Source organism: Triticum urartu, chromosome 4A, assembly GCF_056163025.1.
Source record: "Triticum urartu cultivar PI428250 chromosome 4A, HENAU_Tu73, whole genome shotgun sequence".
Taxonomy (NCBI): Eukaryota; Viridiplantae; Streptophyta; class Magnoliopsida; order Poales; family Poaceae; genus Triticum; species Triticum urartu.
Window position 1 is genome coordinate 589225198 of NC_141876.1, and position 24237 is coordinate 589249434.

The window sequence follows — 24237 nt, forward strand, 5'->3', positions numbered from 1 at the left end:
AGATCTGACCATCTTCCTTAGCCCACTCCATGGATATGGCCAACATATCCACCACAATATTAAACATGAGTAGGGATATAGGATCATATTGACACAACATATCCAACATATCCCAACAGCGTGTTCCCCATGCTTGATAGTCTGTCCCTCGTCGAAGAAATCGACAGCCTTGGTTCTTTGCTCAACCTCTGCAAGCGCATGCGCGTGCTCAGCATGACTTACCTCGAGTCCCAGCAACTCACGCAGCCTCCAACAGGAAAGCTCCTCGCACTTGAGAGTTTGTCCCTTTCCGGTAACATCGCCAACCCTGGCACGTTGCTGAACCGATGCCTATGCCTGCGCGTGCTTACTGTCACCTTCAGCAGGATGGCGCTTGCTTCGCTCGAAGCGGCGCTCTCCACGCTCGTAGTGGCGGCACCGGTTGGCCTCACCTTGTCCCTCCTTGGCATCAATATTCCTTGGAGAGCCGCATTGACGCAGCTTGCTTCACTTCTCTTCTCCGCACCACGGCGAGGCTATCGCCATAGGACCTCGTTGTGACCGACGATGTTGACGGATACGACTTCAATATAATGTACAGTGCAGACATTGTCATCAATGCAGCCCTTCCCTGCTTCCCCCATGCCACGTCGATTGAGATGGATTTGCAAATCGTATGCTTCACATCACTGTCGACGACAGGAGAGTTCCTGGCGCTCGAGAGGTTGACCCTACTAGGGCGCTGGAGCACCATCGACGTTGGCACCTTCGTCACCCGCTGCCCGCGCCTACGTGTGCTAGAGATCGACTTAGCTAGGGTCAACATCACGGTTCACTCGGCATCGCTGTAGAAACTTAAGGTGTATATGGATAACCATATGGAATGTCATGACATTGGCATTGTAACTCCCATGCTTAAGCAACTGCAGATGGTCGTCGGTGCCGGCATGGACACTTGTGTGTCCATCTCGGCGCCAGTGCAAGAGAAGGTCTAGTGGCAGCGTTCGTATACAAAGTTTCATCTTGCATTTGGTTCATGGCGTCTACGGAACATGAACGTGGAGACAATAAATAAGAGTGGCATAGACAACGGGGAACATGTGCTTCACTTGCACCTGTATGCTGGAGTACATACCATGTCTTATGTCCTGCTGAAACTACTGTCAGATTTATTCTTCAGATTTTAGTTAGTTCTATGCATGATATCCTACCCAATTTTATGGCAGATTCATTTCGATGGCCAGTTGAACTTTGCACAAGAGATGGAGAAACTTCATGTCACCAAATTATCTGTGTTGCAGCTTAAATTTGAATGGGCGTGCCACGTTTATGGAGCACTTGTGTTACGACTCCTTCAAATGCATCGGGTTTGCGCCGCTATGAAAAAGCTTATGGTCGTCCTTGGCACGACACAGAAGGTAATTCATAACCATGCTTATAGATTTTCATACATACAATTTCTCCAGACCGTTGTTAGATAAGGTCTCAACCAAGAAGCTAGCACGGAATAATTAATTAATGCATTGCCATGGTCATCATTTGCTTTAGGCAAGAAAAGGATGCCATGGAAATTCTCGTTGTCATATGCCCAGGAATTGGAGAAGCCAAAGTGTGTTCTATACATGTCTTGAAGAAGTGGAAATCATTGGCTTCACTGGAGAGGAGCATGAGCATGATTTCTTAACAATGATATTCAAATGCTCGCCGAGGCTTAAAAAAATAACTATTACACTGGCACACACAATTCGAGGTTGATCCACGAAATTGTGCAACATTTTCTCGGCGTATCCTTCCGTTAATTGCAATGAGTTATTTGCGCGTGTATCTGGTTGGCATGCTCCTTGATACAACAAAATTGTTTTCAGTGAGGGAGATGCAACAATATATGTTATCTTTACGTTTTTTTTCTACTTCTCCTTGGATATGTGTTACCCAGATCCTGTCTTATTGTATGATGATTGATATATATTGATGGATCATGATACTTATGTTGTTACCTTCCTTCGTTAAGGCGAGTGTAAGTCAACTTAACCCTCTTATTCTCATATCTTCAGGTTATGTTGTATTTGTTGTGATGTCCACCTTGTTACCGACATGTGATACTTGCGTGTATGATATTAGTCACATGTTGGGGTGTCTCTAATATGCGCTCCTATCCTTAGCGAGGCTAGTGAAGTCTTCGTTCGGGCTAGGACTACATGTTGGACGTTACACATAGTTTCTTATGTGTGCATTTTGGGAAAGCATATGTTGTTTTCATGTGTTGTTTTTGGTTAGCCCTATAACAAATCACATACACAGGTAATATCCCACATATATATTTTTCCGAGTGCCGAACTCGGTAAAGGAGCCATGTGGTGCAACCTAGTGTCCCGGTGTACTCTTTTTGAGATGCGTACCAAGGATCTTAGCAAAGAAGAGAACCTGGGATTATTTTGGACATACCTTTGGCGAGCACGGCACTCGAAGAAGTTGAAGAACACGACAAAAAGTTTTCCGAGATAAGTGGAACGTAGTCGACAAATACTTTGACCCTTTGCCGTGTGCCAGAATATGAATCTCAGCGAAGCTAGCACAACACGTGTTGGCCACCCATACGAGACATTTTGCCGAGTACAAGGACGACTATCCCGGAGAATTTCACATTGCACGTGTCGGTCCCTCGTGCATGTTTTTTTTCAAGAATCTTTGTGTCAGGTCTCGGCGAAGACAATGTCTAGGAAAACAATGGACATCATGTACCTCTCTCCTAGACGTCCAAGTTCACTAAGTCCCTATGCCAGGCTCTCGGTAAAGGGTATTCGCACGTGGCAGCCGTCGTCTCCGTCCGGCTCGTCAAGTGCCTTTTTTGTGTTGAGTACCCCACCTAGGTCTTAGCAAACGGTTTGTGGTGTCCCCAATGGACGGCTCTCGGTAAAGTAGGCTTTTCCTGGAGGGTTCGGTAAAGTAGGCTTTTCCAGGAGGGTTCGGACCTTGTTCTCTTAGTCGAGAACTACACTCGACAAACTCGTTTCCGAGTCAGAATCGGCTTTCGACAAGTTTTCCGGGCACTTGGGAGCTCAAAAATTGCAATAGTGTAGATTCCTGATATGCCGACAATTAGTTTGATTTATGTTCTCTCTTCTATCCATTTTTCCATCATTGTTCCGTAAGGAGGGCCCAGATAGAGAAAAGGGAAGATTCCAACATCGCAAGCAAAAAAAGTTGAGTGTCTAGGGTCCTCCATCACCTTACCCCTCCCTCAAAACAATAATAATGTGTTTTTTGGGAACAAAGTTTAAACATGATAATTATTTGAATGCACACAGTGCCAGGTCTAGGTTTCTTGCATTCTCTACGTCGCTCTCCAGAAGGTGTATACTGTCATCAACATACTAAAATTGAGAGTCCACCATCCATTAAATGTTGGGTAACCCCTAAGATCTGACCATCTTCCTTAGCTCACTCCATGGATATGGCCAACATATCCACCACAATATTAAACATGAGTAGGGATATAGGATCATATTGACGCAAACCCTTACGCATCTGAAATATTTCCAGATGTTTGCAGTCACTCTCATGCTAATGCTACCCCCTTTGATAGAATCATTAATCCACCTGCAGCAAATCCATGAAAGACCTTTGGTACACATAGTTTGTTTGACAGAATCCCAATTGAGTTTGTAATATGGCTTCTCAAAGGCAATAATAAATATCACCAATTATTTTTTATGCATTTCATGAATACTTTCATACAGAATGACCACCCCTTTTATAATTTTCCTGCCGGCATAAATATCAGTTGAGTAGGTTGGATGATCCTCCCAGTGACCATCACAACCCTATTCGTAGCTACCTTCATAGATATTTTTAATCTGACACTGAAAACTTTTTGGGGGCAGATAAAATATTTTTTAAAACAAAAACAAAAACGTTGCATTAGTTAAAAATCTTATGCATCCGAAAATAGTTCCAGATGTTAGCAGTCACTCTCATGCTAATGCTACCCCCTTTGATAGAATCATTAATCCACCTACAGCAAATCCATGAAAGACCTTGGATACACATAGTTTGTTTGACAAAATCCCAATTGAGTTTGTAATATGGCTTCTCAAAGGTAATCATAAATATCACCAATTATTTTGTATGCATTTCATGAATACTTTCATTAAGAATGACCACTCCTTTTATAATAAGGGAACCACTAGGGATCAGTCCCTAGCTTCCCATCAGACCAGCGCGTGGCCGTTGGATGAAACCTTCTTGAGCGTTAGATGCATCCCTCCAACAGCGCATTCCATTGGTAGTTCCTAAAGAGAATTTCCTTGAATCATGTTGCTTCCCTCCCTAATCATGTGTGATCACATCCTTGACAGTTTCCAAACCAAACGCCCCCCCCCCCTTTATTCACATTGTTGTTTCCATATATGAGGTCCCTTATCATGTGTGTTTCCGTATAGACATGATGCTTCCTCGTTCCATCACACAATAAACATTCTTCTAGGCTCTTGCAATTAGCTCTGATCTTTTAGGATGTACTGTATTTCTTTACATATGGCAACTTTAATTTTTATATCACAGAAGCATTCTGAGTTTCTGACTGATGCATGGAAGCATATTGTTTACTTCATGTTATCATGTGATCACGAATGCTTCCAACCGATGCTTCCGATAATAACTCAAGGTTCAGATTTGACTCCCTATAATCACGTAAGTTTCCATGTTTAAAATTGACTCCTAATAATGCATGCTTCTTTGCTTCCTATATTGTTTTCTCTATATACAAGAATCATGCTTCGATAAGTGTCGTATATGCTTCCTTGTTTTTGCATGCAGTTACATCCCATTTTCTTGCTTCATTCATAATTTAGCGAAGCTTCGTAGTTAATTATTTTGTGTGTCGGCATTCACCAACAACTAAAAATAAACAGAACATGTTTCTTTCATCCGAACTTCAACAGTAGAGCAATACATGTGCACATACGCGTGTTATTTGCTTCTTATATGTATCAATATTGCTTCAAAGAGCATCATTGCGGAGGTAGTCGTCGATCAGAGGGAAGGGAGGGTGAACCACTGGAGGTGCTGAGGGAGCTTATGGTGTGGTGGAGGAAGAACACAGTGCTGGCTTTCCATCGCGTTCCTTGCCGGCCGTTGATCAACGAAATCGCTGAGAAGACGACCAAGCAGGACGATGCCGCCGACTACAACGAGGAGACGGAGTCCAGCCGAACGCATGGCAACCGACCAGCTTGGTGCTCGTGGTTTTTTTAATTCTTTCGAGGAGAAACATACGGAGACATGCTGGATGACATGCTCAGCTTTTGGGCTATATATCATGGGCTGGGCTGGGTGCGAAATAAACGGGTGAGGTGCGGAGTCAGTTTTTATTCCTTCTCTCTAAAACGAAGTGGCAGGGCTTCACCTTCACGTATCCCTCCCGGTTTGCCTAAAAGAAACGTATCCCTGCCAAGTAACTGGAATCATCCTTAATTCCCGAGCCAGCACGTGAGCTCGTCTAGAAAATTTTTGACAGACGTCACACTTGCTAACCAGGTCCTCTGCATCAGCATGAGCCGTCAGCCAATAAAATCCATGACGAAAAGCATTAGCTACGAGAGACTTAGAGCCGGCATGAGGCCACAATCTCCCTCATGAATCTCCCGTAGAATCGCACGGCCCTCCTCAGGATAAATACAACGCCGAAACACCCCTGTGACACTGCATCGGTGCAACTCGCCGTTGACAATGGTCATTGACTTAGACCCCCGGGTTATCTGCCTGGCCAAAGTTTTATCTTCAGGTAACTCACCCCGGGTCATATAAGCCAAATATGGAACCGTCCAATCAGGAAGAGCATGAAGAGCCGCCACCAACTGTGCCTCCGGGTCAGGAATAGCAAGATCCTCCTCCGTAGGCAACTTAACTGAAGGGTTATTCAAAATATCAAGGAAAACATTAGGGGGTACTGGCTTACGCTGGGACCCCAGCCGGCTTAAAGCATCAGCCGCCTCATTTTCCTGCGATCAACATGCTCCACTTGATAACCCTTGAAATGACCAACAATAGCATCAACTGCTCGGCGGTAAGCCCTCATGAGCGGGTCTTTGGAATCCCAAGTTCCCGAGACTTGCTGAGCCACCAGATCTGAATCACCGAAACACCTGACCCGGCTTAAGTTCATCTCTTTGGCCATCCGAAGACCATGGAGCAAAGCCTCATATTCAACTGCATTGTTAGTACAAGGAAACATCAACCTTAAGACATAGCAAAACTTATCACCTCGTGGGGAAGTCAAAATAAATCCAGCCCCCGAGCCTTCCAACTGCCTGGATCCATCAAAATGAATAGTCCAATATGTATTATTAGGCTTCTCCTCTGGCATCTGCAACTCAGTCCAGTCATTGATGAAATCCACAAGTGCTTGAGACTTGATGGCTATCCGAGGCATATATTTCAAACCATGGGGTCCAAGCTCAATGGCCCACTTGGCCACTCAGCCCGTAGCTTCTCTGTTTTGAATAATATCCCCTAGAGGAGCTGAACTGACCACAATGATGGGATGACCAAGGAAATACTGCTTCAACTTACGACTAGTCATGAACACCCCATAGACTAGCTTCTGCCAATGTGGGTACCTTTACTTGGATACAATTAGTACCTCACTGACATAATAAACCGGCCTTTGAACGCTGTCCATTCAAGTACCTAAGGTAGCTAAAGTGCACTATGTTGGCGAGCTTATTGTCCTTTACAACAAGTTGGACGCTGGCAAGACTGAGTTCATGAAGGGACCCGAGCGAGGTGAACATGCTGCTGCTGAAGTAGAGCTTAAAATTAAGTCTGGCCACAATGTTTTCAAGGCCACACCCACAATCGAGGACTTACCTGCCCTAGACAAGAAGTGCACTGAAATAGAGGCACTATTCCCTCTCCAGTTCAAGCTTGTGCAAAGTAGTAGTAACCTCCTCAAGCTGCACCTTCAGCGCTACTTCCCGTGCCTCCGTTTCAGTGCACTTCTTGTCTAGGGCTGATAAGTCCTCGATTGTGGCCTTGGAGAAATGTTGTGGCCGGACTTAATTTTAAGCTCTACTTCAGCGGCAGCATGTTCACCTCACTTGGGTCCCTTCGTGAACTCAGTCTTGCCAGCCTCCAACTTGTTGTAAAGGACAATAAGCTCAACCAACATAGCATGCACTTTAGGTACCTCAGATACTTGCGTGGACACGGGACAACAACATCTAAGAAATGTTCTCGAGCATGATGTGTCTCTTGGGATCACCGCGTGTAGAGTCATTCAGTCCTTCTAGGGCTCGTTTCACCACCATATCGGTGGCATTCATAAACACATCTTTGACAAAACTATGGTCCATCTGTGTGCCTTTCCTTGTTAAAACCGTCACCACAGGGTCTTGTGAGTGGCGACTTTCTTGTTCCCAACAAAAAAAAGAAATAAGAGTTGTGTGAATTGATGATAATTATGGTTCATAGGCACGGCCGGTTAAAAAAAGAAAAAAAATAAACTACCGGGTAAAGTTGACAGGAAATCAAGAGCACTAGGGGTAGGGGCACAGTTTCAGTCACGTCTGGGCTGGAAGGCGGACACGTCGGGCCACACTCGTCAATGGCATAATCCTCTATGGATAAACTGAAGAGGTCATCCAGGAAATGGTACTTCTCACTTGTAAGAACGCGGCAAATATCTTCATCGTTAACAGAGTTTCCGATCTCAACATCTAATGATGGACCGTCCGTTGTTATCGGTTAGAAAAATTGGATTCTTGGGTAAAATCAATTTTGCATTTCAAGGGCAGCCTTTCTTCCTTGTCCATGTGAGTCGGTGTATTAGACTGTTTGCGTCTCGGGATGGTCGGGATGGTCGTGTGGTACGCCTAACTTCGTGATCACTGGATTGGCTCTCTCACTAGTATCAGGTTCAAATAGGTGTACTTTGGCCAATTGTGATAGAGGTATTCTACATGATTCAGACCAAGATGGTGTCGTGGCTTCCACCATCTATATGCGAGGAAAATATGCATGTCGGTATACGCATGAAATTATAGGAATTGAAAATAATGTCACACGGAAATGCAAGATAGAAATTATAACCAAGGTGGAAGTAATGATCCCAGGGTAGACGGTTTGCAACAAAGGACAATGGGAGATAGTATCTACAATAAAAAAACATTTCAATTTGACGCATAGAATTAAAAACACAAGGAATATGAAAAATACAAAAGAAGGTACCCATGATTGAAAATATTCCTCGTGCCTAAAACTAGTAGCATCACTGCCGAATGACAGACCAGGCCCATATATTGGCTTCCCGTAACGCCAACAGTGATCAAGTCATTAAATTCATACATACACGATAAAGAAACATCATTGTCGAACAACGGACTAAGCCCATATATAGACTTCCCAGAACGCCAATGATGATCAAGTTAGTAACTCATACATGTACGGTAAACAAAAAATTCACTGTTGGACGATGGACCAAGCCAATATATAGGCTTCCCGGAGCGCCAATAGTGAGCAAGTCATCAGTTCATGTAAAAGAAAAAACCCAGTCGAACGACAGACCAAGCCCAAATATGGGCTTCCCAGAACGCCAAGATCAAGGTTTCTGTGAATTATGAGTAGATACAGATCAAACACATCCTGAGACCAGGGCTATATACACCGTGTCACAAAATATATGGCCTTGCACAAAGTTATAGCCGTTCTAAGTAATGACAGAGATGCAACAGTAAACGGAACCCTTTGGAAAAGCAGATTACCTAAACAAAGTTGGATCCAGGCCGTGACTTAATGCCCCCGGCTCCATGCACCTACAGGATGAGGAGATGGGATATGGATTAAAATCAACATACAAGATGCTAAAGGGTAAATCGTACCTTCATAATGACAGGATAAAAAGGGGCATACGCGAACCGGATGAATCAACACTTGCTCACACGGAAGTGCGTCTCATGAGGGATTAGAAAATAGTCTGGCACAACGGGAATAGTGGGCTAATCAGTCAGACAAATTTAGATGCAACAACGCAAGGAAACTGAAAGGTAAGTCTCAATGCATACGGGGCTTCGGTTGCAGGGCAGAGGAAAGCGAGTCGAACCTCATCTCTGTTGTCGCCTCGCAGTGGTCTAAGAGAATAATGAGACAGACAGTTTAAAAAAGGTTAGAGGAAACACCGGATAGAGTTTGTTTGCCGGATGGAGTTTGTTAGCCTGATGAAGTTTGTTGGCCGGATAACATCAAACGCGACCTGATTTTTAGCTTCCACGGTTGCAGGATATGTTAGCATCGTGTGAAAATAAAAAAGTGCATAGCCATACATAGCTTTTTTTTTTAGATGTCATAGCCATACATAGTAGCACACAACTGACTAGAAGTCATGAGCCCATATACTCACGGGAGGTGCTTTATAAACAAAAAAAAAAGTTATGTATAGCCAACTTTCGAGCTCTGCGCCGAGTCAGACCTCGAGGGGCATATGTTGACATCGATTTTGACCAAGATAAAATAAAATGCATAAACGACACAAAATATAAATGCAAAATGGCAAAAATCAGTTTTATAATGAAAAAGAGTCAATTTTAAAAATATAATCAACCGCTCAAATTGGGAACCGACAAAAATAAGCATATGATACAAATGTGGATAATGCACACATTAAACCAACAATTATAAAGTATGACGAAACAAATAAAAAGTCGTCAAGTTTTCTCCTATGAAAAAAATGGTGGACACATGGTTTATATGTACGCGCACTATCACCGACAATAAAAAAACTATGAAAAATGGAGGACACATGGTTTATATGTACGCGCACCTCGCCGATGGATACTACTCTAAAATTTCACTGTCAAAAACGGCGCCAATATTATCAAATCATCATGGAGTATGTTCCACCATGGAAATATCGCTGTATCTTAACGGATGCACACAAAATATAATGCCGACTGCTACAAATCTTCCGGCGGTCACACGCAGTTGGATTCACCTCACACATCCGTTGGATCCGGTCAACACGTTGGATGGGGCCTTCTTCTCTCATCGCAACCGCAGCAAAAAAGCAACCACCATGTCGCCGACTCGCCGTGGGGAAGCAGCACCACCTGGCTCGTAGCAGCAGCCGCGCCCCCTCATCAGCAGCGCAGCGACGCTCCACCGACTGAGCGCCGGCGAAGCTCGCCGCCACCAGCGTGGCCGTGCTCCATCGCAGCACCCCTGACGGCCGCCGCATGCTTCATTGCAGCCCCTCGCCGCACGGTGGTGCTCCATCGCAGCACTGGCTGCCGTCACATCTCCCATCACAGTATTCGTTGGCTGCCGTCACATCTCCCATCACAGTATTCGTTGGCTGCCGGCAAAGCTTTAGTGCAGCGCTGCCACCGGGCATGGCGGAGCTCCATCGTAGTACCCCGACCGCCACTGCACACTTCACTGCAGCGCCCCACCGGGCAGTGGTGCTTCATCGCAGCACCGGCTGCCGTCACATCTCCCATTGCAGCACCCGATGCCGCCGGCGAAGCTTCAGTGCAGCTCTGCCGCAGGCGCGGTGATGCTCCATCGTACACCCGGACGGCCGCCCCATGCTTCACTGCAGCGCCCTACCGCGCGGGTGTTGCTCCATCGCAGCACGGGCTGCCGTCACATCTCCCATCATAGCACCTGATGGCCGCCGGTGAAGCTTTAGTGCAGCGCCGCCCCCGGCGCGGAGGTCCTCCATCCCAGCACCGGCTACCTCCTCCCCCGCGTCAGAGCATGCACCTTCTCCTGCTGCTTCACTTCCGCTCTTGCAGCGGCCGGTGGCTGGCCGTAAGCAAACCCGACGCTCGCTTGTAGCCAGTGGCTCAAGTGTAATAAGGCCGAAGATGAGCAATATTCCAAGGCCGGTGGGTCTCCTCCTCCAATGTGCGTGAGTCCTTGCGGTCTCGGATATCAATGAGGTAGTACGACCCGTTGTTTAGGTTTTTGCTGACCACAAAGGGCCCTTCCCAAGGTGGGGATAATTTGTGCATGTCTGTTTGATCCTGAATGAGTCGGAGCACCAAATCGCCTTCTTGAAAGGTTCGAGTCTTGACCCGGCGGCTATAATAGCGACGCAGATCTTGCTGGTACATCGTTGAACGAGCCGCCGCAAGGTCACGCTCTTCATCCAACAAATCAAGAGCATCTTGACGTTCTATTTCATTATCAGCTTCAACATAAGCCTCCACACGGGGCGAATCATGACGGATGTCACTGGGAAGAACCGCCTCCGCTCCGTAAACCATGAAAAAAGGCGTATTACCCGTGGATCTGTTGGGGGTGGTATTGATACTCCAAAGCACGGAGGGTAACACCTCAACCCAACAACCCGGCGTCCTCTACAAAGGGACCATAAGCCGGGGCTTTATGCCTCTCAAGATTTCTTGATTGGCCCTTTCAACTTGACCATTAGACTGCGGGTGAGCCACAGATGAAACATCAAGACGAATATGCTCTTGTTGACAAAATTCTTTCATAGTACCATTATCAGTTATGATGCTGTGAGGGTAGCCAAAACGGAAAATCACATTTTTGATGAATTAAACCACCGTTGTCGCATCACACTTGCTGACCGGCTCTACCTTAACACACTTTGTAAACTTGTCAACCGCCACCAAGAGGTGAGTCTTTTTATCCTTGGATATTTTAAAAGGTCCAACCATATCCAGCCCCTTGACTGCAAATGGCCAAGTAACTGGAATCATCCTTAATTCTTGAGCCGGCACATGAGCTCGTCTGGAAAAAATTTGACAGCCGTCACACTTGCTAACCAGATCCTCTGCATCAGCATGAGCCGTCAGCCAATAAAATCCATGACGAAAAGCATTAGCTACGAGAGACTTAGAGCCGGCATGAGGCCACAATCTCCCTCATGAATCTCCCGTAGAATCGCACGGCCCTCCTCAGGATAAATACAACGCCGAAACACCCCTGTGACACTGCATCGGTGCAACTCGCCGTTGACAATGGTCATTGACTTAGACCCCCGGGTTATCTGCCTGGCCAAAGTTTTATCTCAGGTAACTCACCCCGGGTCATATAAGCCAAATATGGAACCGTCCAATCAGGAAGAGCATGAAGAGCCGCCACCAACTGTGCCTCCGAGTCAGGAATAGCAAGATCCTCCTCCGTAGGCAACTTAACTGAAGGGTTATTCAAAATATCAAGGAAAACATTAGGGGGTACTGGCTTACGCTGGGACCCCAGCCGGCTTAAAGCATCAGCCGCCTCATTTTCCTGCGATCAACATGCTCCACTTGATAACCCTTGAAATGACCAACAATAGCATCAACTGCTCAGCGGTAAGCCGTCATGAGCGGGTCTTTGGAATCCCAAGTTCCCGAGACTTGCTGAGCCACCAGATCTGAATCACCGAAACACCTGACCCGGCTTAAGTTCATCTCTTTGGCCATCCGAAGACCATGGAGCAAAGCCTCATATTCAACTGCATTGTTAGTACAAGGAAACATCAACCTTAAGACATAGCAAAACTTATCACCTCGTGGGGAAGTCAAAATAAATCCAGCCCCCGAGCCTTCCAACTGCCTGGATCCATCAAAATGAATAGTCCAATATGTATTATCAGGCTTCTCCTCTGGCATCTGCAACTCAGTCCAGTCATTGATGAAATCCACAAGTGCTTGAGACTTGATGGCTATCCGAGGCATATATTTCAAACCATGGGGTCCAAGCTCAATGGCCCACTTGGCCACTCAGCCCGTAGCTTCTCTGTTTTGAATAATATCCCCTAGAGGAGCTGAACTGACCACAATGATGGGATGACCAAGGAAATACTGCTTCAACTTACGACTAGTCATGAACACCCCATAGACTAGCTTCTGCCAATGTGGGTACCTTTACTTGGATACAATTAGTACCTCACTGACATAATAAACCGGCCTTTGAACCGGATACTCCTTGCCTGACTCCTTCCTTTCCACAACAACCGCTACACTGACGGCTCTGCTGTTAGTGGCCACATATAAAAGCAAGGGCTCCTTATCAATGGGAGCTGCAAAAACCGGCGGCTCGGCCAACTGCTTTTTCAGCGCCTCAAACGCTTGATTGGCAGCATCGCTCTAGACAAAGTGATATGTTTTATTCATCAACTGGTACAGAGGGATAGCCTTTTCTCCCAAACGGCTTATAAACCGGCTCAAAGCCGCAATACGACCCGCCAAACGTTGGACGTCATTGATACATGCAGGCTTAGCCAAAGAAGTAATAGCCTTGATTTTCTCCGGGTTAGCTTCAATGCCTCTTTCAGAAACCAAAAAACCCAATAGCTTGCCTCCTCGCACACCAAAGACACACTTGGCCGGGTTAAGCATCATCTTGTAGACCCGGAGATTATCAAAGGTCTCCTTCAAATCATCTAACAAGGTCTCTTTCTTTCTGGATTTCACAACTATATCATCCACATAAGCATGAACATTGCGTCCAATCTGGTTGTGGAGGCAATTCTGGACGCAACGCTGATAAGTCGCCTGAGCACTTTTGAGCCCAAAGGGCATAGATACATAACAAAAGGCTCCAAAGGGAGTGATGAAAGATGTCTTCTCCTGGTCCTTAACTGCCATCTTGATCTGATGATAACCAGAATAAGCATCCAAGAAACTCAAACGCTCACAACTCGCCGTAGCATCAATGATCTGATCAATACGAGGGAGAGCAAAAGGATCAGCCCGACAGGCCTTATTAAGGACCGTGTAATCCATACACATGCGCCAAGTGCCGTTTTTCTTAAGCACCAGCACCGGGTTAGCCAACCATTCAGGATGAAAAACTTCAATAATAAACCCAGCCGCCAGGAGCCGGGCCACTTCCTCACCAATGGCCTTGCGCCTCTCTTCATTAAAGCGATGAAGGAATTGCTTGACCAGTTTAAACTTTGGATCAACATTGAGAGTGTGCTCAGCGAGTTCCCTCGGTACACCTGGCATGTCAGAAAATTTCCATGCAAAGATGTCCCGGTTGTCACGGATGAACTCGATGAGCGCGCTTTCTTATTTCGGATCCATATTGGCACTGATACTAAACTGTTTGGATGAGTCACCAGGAACAAAATCGACCTGCTTGGTGTCATCTGCCGACTTAAATTTCAACAAAGTGTCATGCTTTGTAGTTGGCTTCTTCAAGGGGGTCATATCCGCCGGGTCAACATTATCTTTTTAGAACTTCAACTCCTCTGTTGCACAAACAGACTCAGCATAGGCAGCATCGCCTTCTTCACACTCCAAGGCTATCTTCCTGTCACCGTGCACCGTGATGGTACCCTTACGACCCGGCATTTTGAACTGCAAATAAACATAACAAGGGCGTGCCATAAATTTGGCATAAGTCGGCCGTCCAAACAGGGCGTGATAAGGGCTATTGATCTTGACCACCTCAAAAGTCAATTTTTCAGCCCTATAGTCATGATCATGGCCAAAAGCCACCTCCAAAGTTATCTTACCCACCGGATACGCCGACTTACCCGGCACCACTCCATGAAGGACGGTAGAAGACCACTTAAGATCTTTGTCAGTCAAATCCATACGGTGGAAAGTATCATAATAAAGAATATTGATACTGCTGCCCCCGTCCATAAGCACCTTTGTCAATTTGTACCCTCCAACCTGAGGAGCAACAACCAAAGCCAGCTGACCCGGATTGTCCACCCAGGGCGGGCGATCCTCACGGCTCCATACGATGGGCTGCTCTGACCATCGTAAGTATCGGGGGACCGCCGGCTCAACCGCGTTCACCGCCCGCTTATGAATCTTCTGGTCTCGTTTGCACAAACTCGTGGTAAACACATGATACTGACCACTATTCAGCTGCTTCAGATTACCCTGATAACAGATTGTTGTTGTTGATTACCTTGATTAGGTTGTTGATTGAAACCACCTTGGTTACCTTGGCCCTGAAATCCAGAGTTCGAGCCGCCACCTCCAAAGCCGGGCCCGTGAGAGCCGGATCCTGACCCGCCGTGTGGGCCCTGGTTATCCTGATAAAAACCGGAATTTCTATACTCCCTGATGATGAAGCAATCTTTCCGGAGATGAGTGGCCGGCTTATCTTGAGTATCGTGCTTTGGGCAAGGCTGATTCATTATCGCTTCAAGGTTGAATTTTGGCCCGCCAAACCGGGACACCGATGACTTCCCCTTACGACGCCGATTATTACTCTGTGTGTTGGTATTAGCCACAAAGTCTGAACCGTCGTCAGTTTTCTTGCGCTTATCGTTATTACCTTGACCCATCGTATTATGCTGTTGTCCCTTTGCATTGCCGTTCTTCTTCCCCTTGCTAGCCTTCTCCTCATCAGACTCAGAGATGATACAATGTGTGTAACAATCAATTTTCTAGTTTTTGCCGTCACTTTGTTTTGCCTTGTAGCTTGAAATTTATAGTAGACACGTCGGGTTTCTATAATTTGGGTGTGTGAAATCGGAGGGGCGCTCAGTCTTTCTCTAAACTACTCCCTCCTTTCGGATCAGAGAAATGGATAAAGATGAATGTATCTAGAAGTAGAATACGGCTAGATACATCCATTCCTCCGACAAGTATTTTCGAACGGAGGCAATATAATTCATATTCTGATAGACTTGTGTACTTTAAGACGTTTTTAAAGAAAGTTTGTGTATCACAGGAAGGTCAGAAAAAAAGTTGTCCACCCGAAAAAAATTGTGTATGACGTGGTGGAAATACGAATTCCAACTCACTCTTTTGTTAGAAAAGAGAAACCGAAATTTAATGGACACATATTGTTGAATACTTTTTGGGGGCAGATAAAATATTTTTTAGAACAAAAACAAAAACGTTGCGTTAGTTAAAAATCTTATGCATCTGAAAATAGTTCCAGATGTTAGCAGTCACTCTCATGCTAATGCTACCCCCTTTGATAGAATCATTAATCCACCTACAGCAAATCCATGAAAGACCTTGGATACACATAGTTTGTTTGACAAAATCCCAATTGAGTTTGTAATATGGATTCTCAAAGGTAATCATAAATATCACCAATTATTTTGTATGCATTTCATGAATACTTTCATTGAGAATGACCACTCCTTTTATAATAAGGGAACCACTAGGGATCAGTCCCTAGCTTCCCATCAGACCAGCGCGTGGCCGTTGGATGAAACCTTCTTGAGCGTTAGATGCATCCCTCCAACAGCGCATTCCATTGGTAGTTCCTAAAGCGAATTTCCTTGATTCATGTTGCTTCCCTCCCTAATCATGTGTGATCACATCCTTGACAGTTTCCAAACCAAACGCCCCCCCCCCCTTATTCACATTGTTGTTTCCATATATGAGGTCCCTTATCATGTGTGTTTCCGTATAGACATGATGCTTCCTCGTTCCATCGCACAATAAACATTCTTCTAGGCTCTTGCAATTAGCTCTGATCTTTTAGGATGTACTGTATTTCTTTACATATGGCAACTATAATTTTTATATCACGGAAGCATTCTGAGTTTCTGACTGATGCATGGAAGCATATTGTTTACTTCATGTTATCATGTGATCACGAATGCTTCCAACCAATGCTTCCGATAATAACTCAAGGTTCAGATTTGACTCCCTATAATCACGTAAGTTTCCATGTTTAAAATTGACTCCTAATAATGCATGCTTCTTTGCTTCCTATATTGTTTTCTCTATATACAAGAATCATGCTTAGATAAGTGTCGTATATGCTTCCTTGTTTTTGCATGCAGTTACATCCCATTTTTCTTGCTTCGTTCATAATTTAGCGAAGCTTCGTAGTTAATTATTTTGTGCTTCGGCATTCACCAAAAACTAAAAATAAACAGAACATGTTTCTTTCATCCGAACTTCAACAGTAGAGCAATACATGTGCACATACGTGTGTTATTTGCTTCTTATATGTATCAATATTGCTTCGAAGAGCATCATTGCGGAGGTAGTCGTCGATCAGAGGGAAGGGAGGGTGAACCACTGGAGGTGCTGAGGGAGCTTATGGTGTGGTGGAGGAAGAACACAGTGCTGGCTTTCCATCGCGTTCCTTGCCGGCCGTTGATCAACGAAATCGCTGAGAAGACGACCAAGAAGGACGATGCCGCCGACTACAACGAGGAGACGGAGTCCAGCCGAACGCATGGCAACCGACCAGCTTGGTGCTCGTGGTTTTTTTAATTGTTTTGAGGAGAAACATACGGAGACATGCTGGATGACATGCTCAGCTTTTGGGCTATATATCATGGGCTGGGCTGGGTGCGAAATAAACGGGTGAGGTGCGGAGTCAGTTTTTATTCCTTCTCTCTAAAACGAAGTGGCAGGGCTTCACCTTCACGTATCCCTCCCGGTTTGCCTAAAAGAAACGTATCCCTGCCGATGGAATTGCGATCGGGGTGCCGCCTCCGGCGCTCGCCGCCGCATGGACCTCGTCCCCAGAACATGGATCTCATCAGCTCCCTCCCGGACGAGATGCTTCTCCTGATCCTCACACGCCTACGCTGTGTCCGCACCGCTGTGCAGACCGGCCTCCTCTCTTGCCGGTGGCGCGGCCTCTGGACCGGTCTCGCAGATCTCACCTTCCGCAATCTCGAGCCCGCGAGGATTGAAGCTATACTCGCCACCCAGTTCGCTGCTTCGACGACGGCGATGTCCACCCTAGACATCTGCCTTGAAACGAGATACACTGCCGACCTTGCCAGCTCGTTGCTGCGCGCCGCCGCACGGGTCGCGCCGAGGGTGCTCGTCTTCACCACTTCGGTCAACAGATGTGAGTGGGGAGCCATCAAGCTACCCTGTTTCCATTGCGCCACCTCGATCAAGCTGGAATCCCGTGTCTTCAGTATCGCCGCACCGCCGTTTGCTGGCGAGTTCACCTTGCTGGAGAGATTATCCCTCACCGGTTACATCATACATCTTGGACTATTGCTTAGCCGCTGCCCCCACCTGCGCGTGCTCAGCCTCAACTCTCCCGGCAAATATGACATGTCCATCACTCTGCCGCCAAACAGTGTGTTCCCCACGCTCGATAGTTTGTCCCTCACTGGAGAAATTGACGGCCTTGGCAACTTGCTCAACCTCTGCCAGTGTCTGTGTGTGCTTAGCGTGACCTACCCCAACTCGCAGGAGCTCACACTACCGCCGGCAGGCGAGTTTCGGGCACTCGAGAAGTTGTCCCTCTCCGGCAACATGGCCGACCCTGGCACAGTGCTTAACCGATGCCCATGCCTGCGCGTGCTTAGTGCCAACTTCCGCGGGATGGCGCTCACTTCGCTCGAAGCGGCGCTCGCCACACTTGTAGACACGGACCCAGTTGGCCTCACATTGTCCCTCCTCGGCATCAGCATTCCATGGAGAGACTGCATTGATGATGATGCTTGCTTCAACTCTCTTCTCTGCACCGCAGCGAGGCTGTCGCCGCAAGAGCTCGTCGTCGTCGACAACTTTGAGGGATGCAATTTCAATATGAGGTATGGTGCAGGCAGACACATTAATGCGGGCGTGCCCTGCTTTCGCCATGCCACGTGGATCGAGATGAATTTGCAAAAGGTATGCTCCACATCGCTGTCGATGGACGAGTTCCCGGTGCTTGAGAGGCTAATCCTACTAGGGTGCTGCAGTACCATCGATGTTGGCACCTTGGTCACCAGCTGCCCACGCCTACGGGTTCTACGGCTAAAGTAGCTAGAGGCAACATCACATAATCATTCTATGTATGAGTAGGTAATGCTTCGCTTGCGCCTGTATGCTGGAGTTCGTATCTTGTCTTATGTCCTGCTCAGACTACTCTCGGATTTAAAACTTCAGATTTTGGTTCGTTCTATGCATAATATCCTACCCAATTTTATCATATAATCATTTGGCTCGAGAGGTGAACTTTCCACAATAGATGAAGAAACTTCCTGTCACCAAATTATCTATGTTGCTGCTTAATTTTGGATCGGTAGATAGAATATATATTTTTTTCCTTCTTGTGCTGCCGTTCGCGTTTGTGTAGTACTTTGACCCTGAATGTACAGGGTCGAACAAATCTGATCTATTGGTTTACAGCAGGGTAGGTTAGGAATTGTGCACAAGTAGGATTGATCTTGTACTCGTTCCCAAACACACGTCCCTCGTCGACATGAGCAGCTTCCAAGCCGACATGGTGTTTTCGATCAAGGGCATCAGCTACTGGGCACACCTCCTGCGGGGCGTCACTTACTGCTTCTGCAACGCCCTCTTCAACGACGATGGTGACCACGACCCTGTGCTGAAATTTGGCTTCTTTTCCCTGCCTGGAGCGGATCAGCACCGCAGCAACAGCCGGGTGGCACAGCCGAAAGCCTACCACAACATGGGAGTCGTCCGGGACTCCACCATCAAGTTTATTTCCATTGATGGCGCCCTCCAACATGTCGACCTCAAGGACCGCACCATAACAATTTGGAGGTTGCTGGAGCAAGACATGGGCTGGAAGAAAGAGTATGAGCTCCGTGTCGAGACACTCTGGGGACTTGATGGATTCGGCGACCTCCCAAAGGACATAACCCCTTTGTACCCCCTTCTTAGCATAGAGGATCCTGACATTGTCTACTTCGCACTCGGTGAGTATCGCGAGAACCAAAGAAACCGGAAGTTTATCCCAACACAAGCACACTATTTGCTCGCCGTCAACCTGCAGGATAACAACATACATGCCTCCATATGTCTTGTGGACTATTTTGGCAGCTCTCATATCCCCATTCTTGTTTCTTGTGACTTTGGCCGGTATATCCATGCCGTGGGGCATGATCTCTATATCATGATGATGGAGACGATGAAACATATGTCTTTGGCTTCTTTAGACCCATTTTACTATGATGAAGGAGAGGCCGCAAAGAGGATGATCAATGACAGCGTCAGGAGCCCAGGCAGGCAGGGCAGTGGCTAGGGGCGTGGCCGGGAAGTCCCATGGACTGTAACACACTGTAGCAACAATGCTGCATGGGCCATGGTCTAGTCCTGGCTCCACCATTGAGGATGAGGGAGAGGCCATGGAGTTGGCAAGAGATCTTGCGGAAATGCATGGATGAGCTCGAGTACATATGAACCCAATTAGAAAAACACATTTCTAAATGCCAAAAAAACTGAAAAAAGGTTGCACGGGTACATCTCCATGATCTATGTGGGTGCATAAGTTTCACGGAAAGATAACTTTTTTGTAGACTGTGCAAAAAAGACAAGAAAAAAACATGGAACACTATTTAGAAGCACTAAAATTTGTCTTGTTTGCGGAGACAAAACAAAAAGACATTTTTCACAAAACTTTGTGTTGCGCACGCATATTTGCGAACACGTGTGTGTGACATTTTGTTTTGAATTTTTTTAACATTTTAAAACACTTTTAAAATATATTTTTTAAAAGTGGGTTCATATGTACTAGGGTTCAAGTTCAGGACGTGCCGACTCAGAGATCTTGCAACTAGAAGATGGGCCGGTCCTTCCAGCAAGTTACTACTTGCAGCCATCTGCCTTAGAACTGTATACACAATGATCCATAAGATCCAACTGTCGTAGAACTCTTTTTGTTGTACCGATCGATGGAGCATATATGTGGAACTGGATTTGTTTCATCCGTTCTCTTTAATGTTTTGAGAAATTTATATCCATTTGTAAGTCTAGAATTTAAATATGAGGTGGATTTTCCTAGCATAGATAAAATATAATCCTATATACTTAAAAATAGTTGATCCCCACTAATTTTACTTTTCTTAACATGCAAACTATATATGCCACACCATGCCACCATGCATGGAAAATACCCATCCAACATGCACCATGCATGTTACTCGTATCCTATATACCTAAATAGACGAGCCTCGCTACTTATTTATCTTAACATGGAGGCATATCATCTCATCATACAACTATGCTGAAAACGGTCCACCGTAACATGCAGTGATGCATGGAGAAAGGTCCACCATCTCGCAAAAAAAATAGAGAAAGGTCAACCGCAACATGCAATTATGCATGAAAAATGCTTATTTCAAAAGAGTGAACAAAATGAAACTAAATTGTTAAATTGTGAAACTGATTATTTGGAAATGTGTTGCAATTTATTTTAAAAGAGTGACATCTGTTATTTCAAAAATATGCAATTGAATAAATGTGATTTTTGTGAAACAAGACAGTGGAAAGTGAAATGTAGGTTTTTAAAGTGAGAAACAATATGAAACTGAATGTCAACTTGTGAAATTGATTATTTGAAAAAAAAACAGATTATTTCAATAGAGTGAAATATGTTATTTGAAAATTGTGAAGTTGAAATTGATGTGACTTTTTTTGTAATAAACGAGTGGAAAGAGTTAGACAAATAAGCCGCGGCTGCGGCCAGGGTGCGTCGTCGTGTGTGTGTGTGCTAGTACGCGTATGTGCGCATGAGTAGTTTGCTTAGTCAGCTGCGCGGGGGGTGTGGCCGAGCCGGGCACTGGAACCGGTCGCGTCCCGTTGCGTGCATGCGCGGCGGGCGCGGACTGTGGAGCGCGGGTTCTAGGTATATCAGTAGCGCGGGAGATCTTTGAGTGACTGGTTGTTACTGAACCCCCGCGTCGCCCGTGACTGGCGACTTGGGGGATCCCATCTCAGCTGCCGGGGGCTCAACCAATTTGCCTCCCGTCTCGCCGCCACCGGAGGCCACCGCCGGCGAAGCAGGTGCTGGGGCCAAGGACGGTGGCGGTGGGGCGTTCCGTGGGTGAGGCTCGGCCTCCATCCATGGCGATCTCGTGATGGCTACCTTGGATTGCAGTGGCGGCGCCTGGTGCGGTTCCCGTCCTGTGCTGTCCCGGAGGAAGCCGTTCTTCGCCGTCCACCGGTGCATGATGGCCGTCATAGCAAGCGCAGGTGCAGGCTCCAGCGATGGTGCACATGGTTCGAGCGCCCTGATTCAGATTAGGTGTCGATCTGGTGACATCAACGGCAGCCCCACTGATCTGTTGATCTAGGGGTTAGTCCATGATGGCCTTCCTTTGTCCGAGCTCATGTTCGTAAGACAACCCCTGCTGGCCGCCTCCGGTTCCCTCGTCCAGATTGCGGCAGGGTAAACCCGGGGTCCCTTCAATGACAGGCTATGTGTGGTGATCACTTCAGCCTGCGGCAGTGGCCTCGCTGCGGATTATCATCATCAATTGATTTTGTGAGACTTTTATCTCTAAAAATCCGGTGGTTGATTTCGGCGGGGATATGCAAACTATAAACGATGTCTTGATGCCGAGGGATGGTTGTGTGGCGGTGGCGGTGGCGGTCACATCGCATGTAGCTGTTGGTATCGCGGAAAAGTGGTGGCGACAACACGTCAGTGACTTCGAGGGTGGTGCTACTTGAGCATCCAGTCTCTGAGTGTCGGGGCGAAAGCCTAGGTCTGCCCCGAGTTGGGTATACCTGGCAATAGCGATATTTTTATGTTGTTACCTTGTTGAAGGCATTGTTCGGAATGCTCAGACCGATTTTTCAGGGTGAAAACCTAGATTCTAGCCTTGGTGGTTGGATCCGGTGATGGCGACGCTCAAGTGTCGCTCCCTTCCTGAAGGCATTACTGTTGAAGAACCTCGTCGTCCGTGTGGTGTCATGAGATGAATGGTGCAGATACAGTCATTTTTCTAGTTTGCCCATCGTGGATATGATCGCTTTGGGGCTTTTTTCTTTTTTCATCGCCTATGCATAGCTTTGGTCCTATATGACTTTGCTATTGCTGGCGTGTTTTTGTGTGCGTGAGTTTGTGTTGGCTATGTGCATCTTAGCTATGCAGAGGTCGGGTGTGTGCTCATTGTGTTTGTATCCTCTTGATGCTACATTTTGAGTTAATAAAATCCACCCTTTGTCCGAAAAAAATCAGTAGCGCGGGGACCGGCGCTACTAATAAGGCGCTACAGCTAACCCGTAGCAGTAGCGCGTGCACGCCCGCGCTACTGCTATACAAGTGTAGCAGCAGCGTGCTGCGTGGAAGCTCGCTGCTGCTAATAGCTATAGCGCGCTCTGTCTGAACGCGCTACTGCTACTGTCATGCTGCTGCTAACTTTTCTCCACTCGCTACTGCTAATTTTAGTAATTTTAATAGCTATAGCCAGTGAGAATATTATATCCCATTTTCCGCATCATATTGAAAACTCGGTTATCATTAAAAAAATGGGCAATGATTCATCGCCTTTATTTTCCAAGGTGTGTTATGAACCACATTTTATATTTATTTTCATACTGGGGCGACTCCTCTTTATCCTGTTCAATTTTATGTTGAACCAAACGAGGTAAGAACGTAGGTATTTTGGTACCTATTTTAACAGATGATTTATTGATCACGCGGAATATTGGGTCACCCTCTTTTCTTTGGTCACTTGGTATATACTGATAAATATTTTGTCTTGGTGAGGATTCTGCAGTATATATTTTCATCTGCCATATTTGACTCTGGTACTACTACAGACTTTGTCTTATGTACTTCCTCAACAGGCTCAAATTAGTATTTTTCTCAAGATTGCTCTTTGTACTTGACACACTGATGGATCGTATAGATGGCACAACTTGATTTTCATGCAGGCCCAACAATGCATTGTAAGATGTGGCTGCATCAATCACCTGGAATCTCAGGTATGTGGACAACACTTCAAGTTTTAATACCAAGGAAATGGTACCCATGACCTCTTGACTTGACTGATTAAAGCCATGAATAACAACATTTGACCGGCTCAAATCCTTGGGAATATCTCAAGCTGGCAATGGTTAACCGTTACCCTCGTCCCCATGGGCAGTTACTCTATTAGGGGACGGGGATGTGCCAGCTTTAATACCCGAGGAAGCTGGTGGGTGAAATACCTTACCCAGCGCACAAGACAGGGATGGGGATGGGATAACATTACTCGTGCATGTTACCCGCCTTACCCATGAAGTCCTTACATCCTGGCTCTAAAATTAGTAGACCTCATGCAATTCCCGCCCTTACCCACCAGAATTTTCACCCATCCACCTCTTTGGCCAAAAAGCCAAAAGAAAACCCTAACCTAGCCAAAACTTATTATTTATTGTGCTGAAATGCTATTTTTTCTACTGAAATGCTATCTAAGGTTGTTGTTGATTGTGTGTATGGGTTTCCCCACGGGTATAAAAAACCGACGGTGATGGGGATGGGAATATTTTTATCCCCACAAACGGGTATGGGGATGGGGACGGGCATGGTAAGGCTGTCGCGGGGACAGGGATGAGAGCCCAATACCTGCCTGGGTAATCCCCATTGCCAGCCTGAGGAATATCCAATCCTTTCAAAGTA

The 24237-nt window shown here is 46.2% G+C and overlaps 2 protein-coding genes across 2 annotated transcripts; both read left to right on the forward strand.

Moving 5' to 3' along the window:
- The first annotated feature begins 17339 nt into the window (after window positions 1–17339).
- On the forward strand, window positions 17340–18644 carry LOC147976897 (uncharacterized). Its single transcript, XM_087521009.1, has one exon. The coding sequence runs from the start codon at window positions 17340–17342 to the stop codon at window positions 18642–18644; it is 1305 nt and encodes a 434-aa protein (XP_087377135.1).
- A 61-nt stretch (window positions 18645–18705) lies between these two features.
- LOC147976898 (uncharacterized) lies at window positions 18706–19872 on the forward strand. The gene is made up of 2 exons (XM_087521010.1): window positions 18706–18713; window positions 19041–19872. The coding sequence occupies exons 1-2, from the start codon at window positions 18706–18708 to the stop codon at window positions 19870–19872; spliced, it is 840 nt and encodes a 279-aa protein (XP_087377136.1).
- Window positions 19873–24237: the final 4365 nt, after the last annotated feature.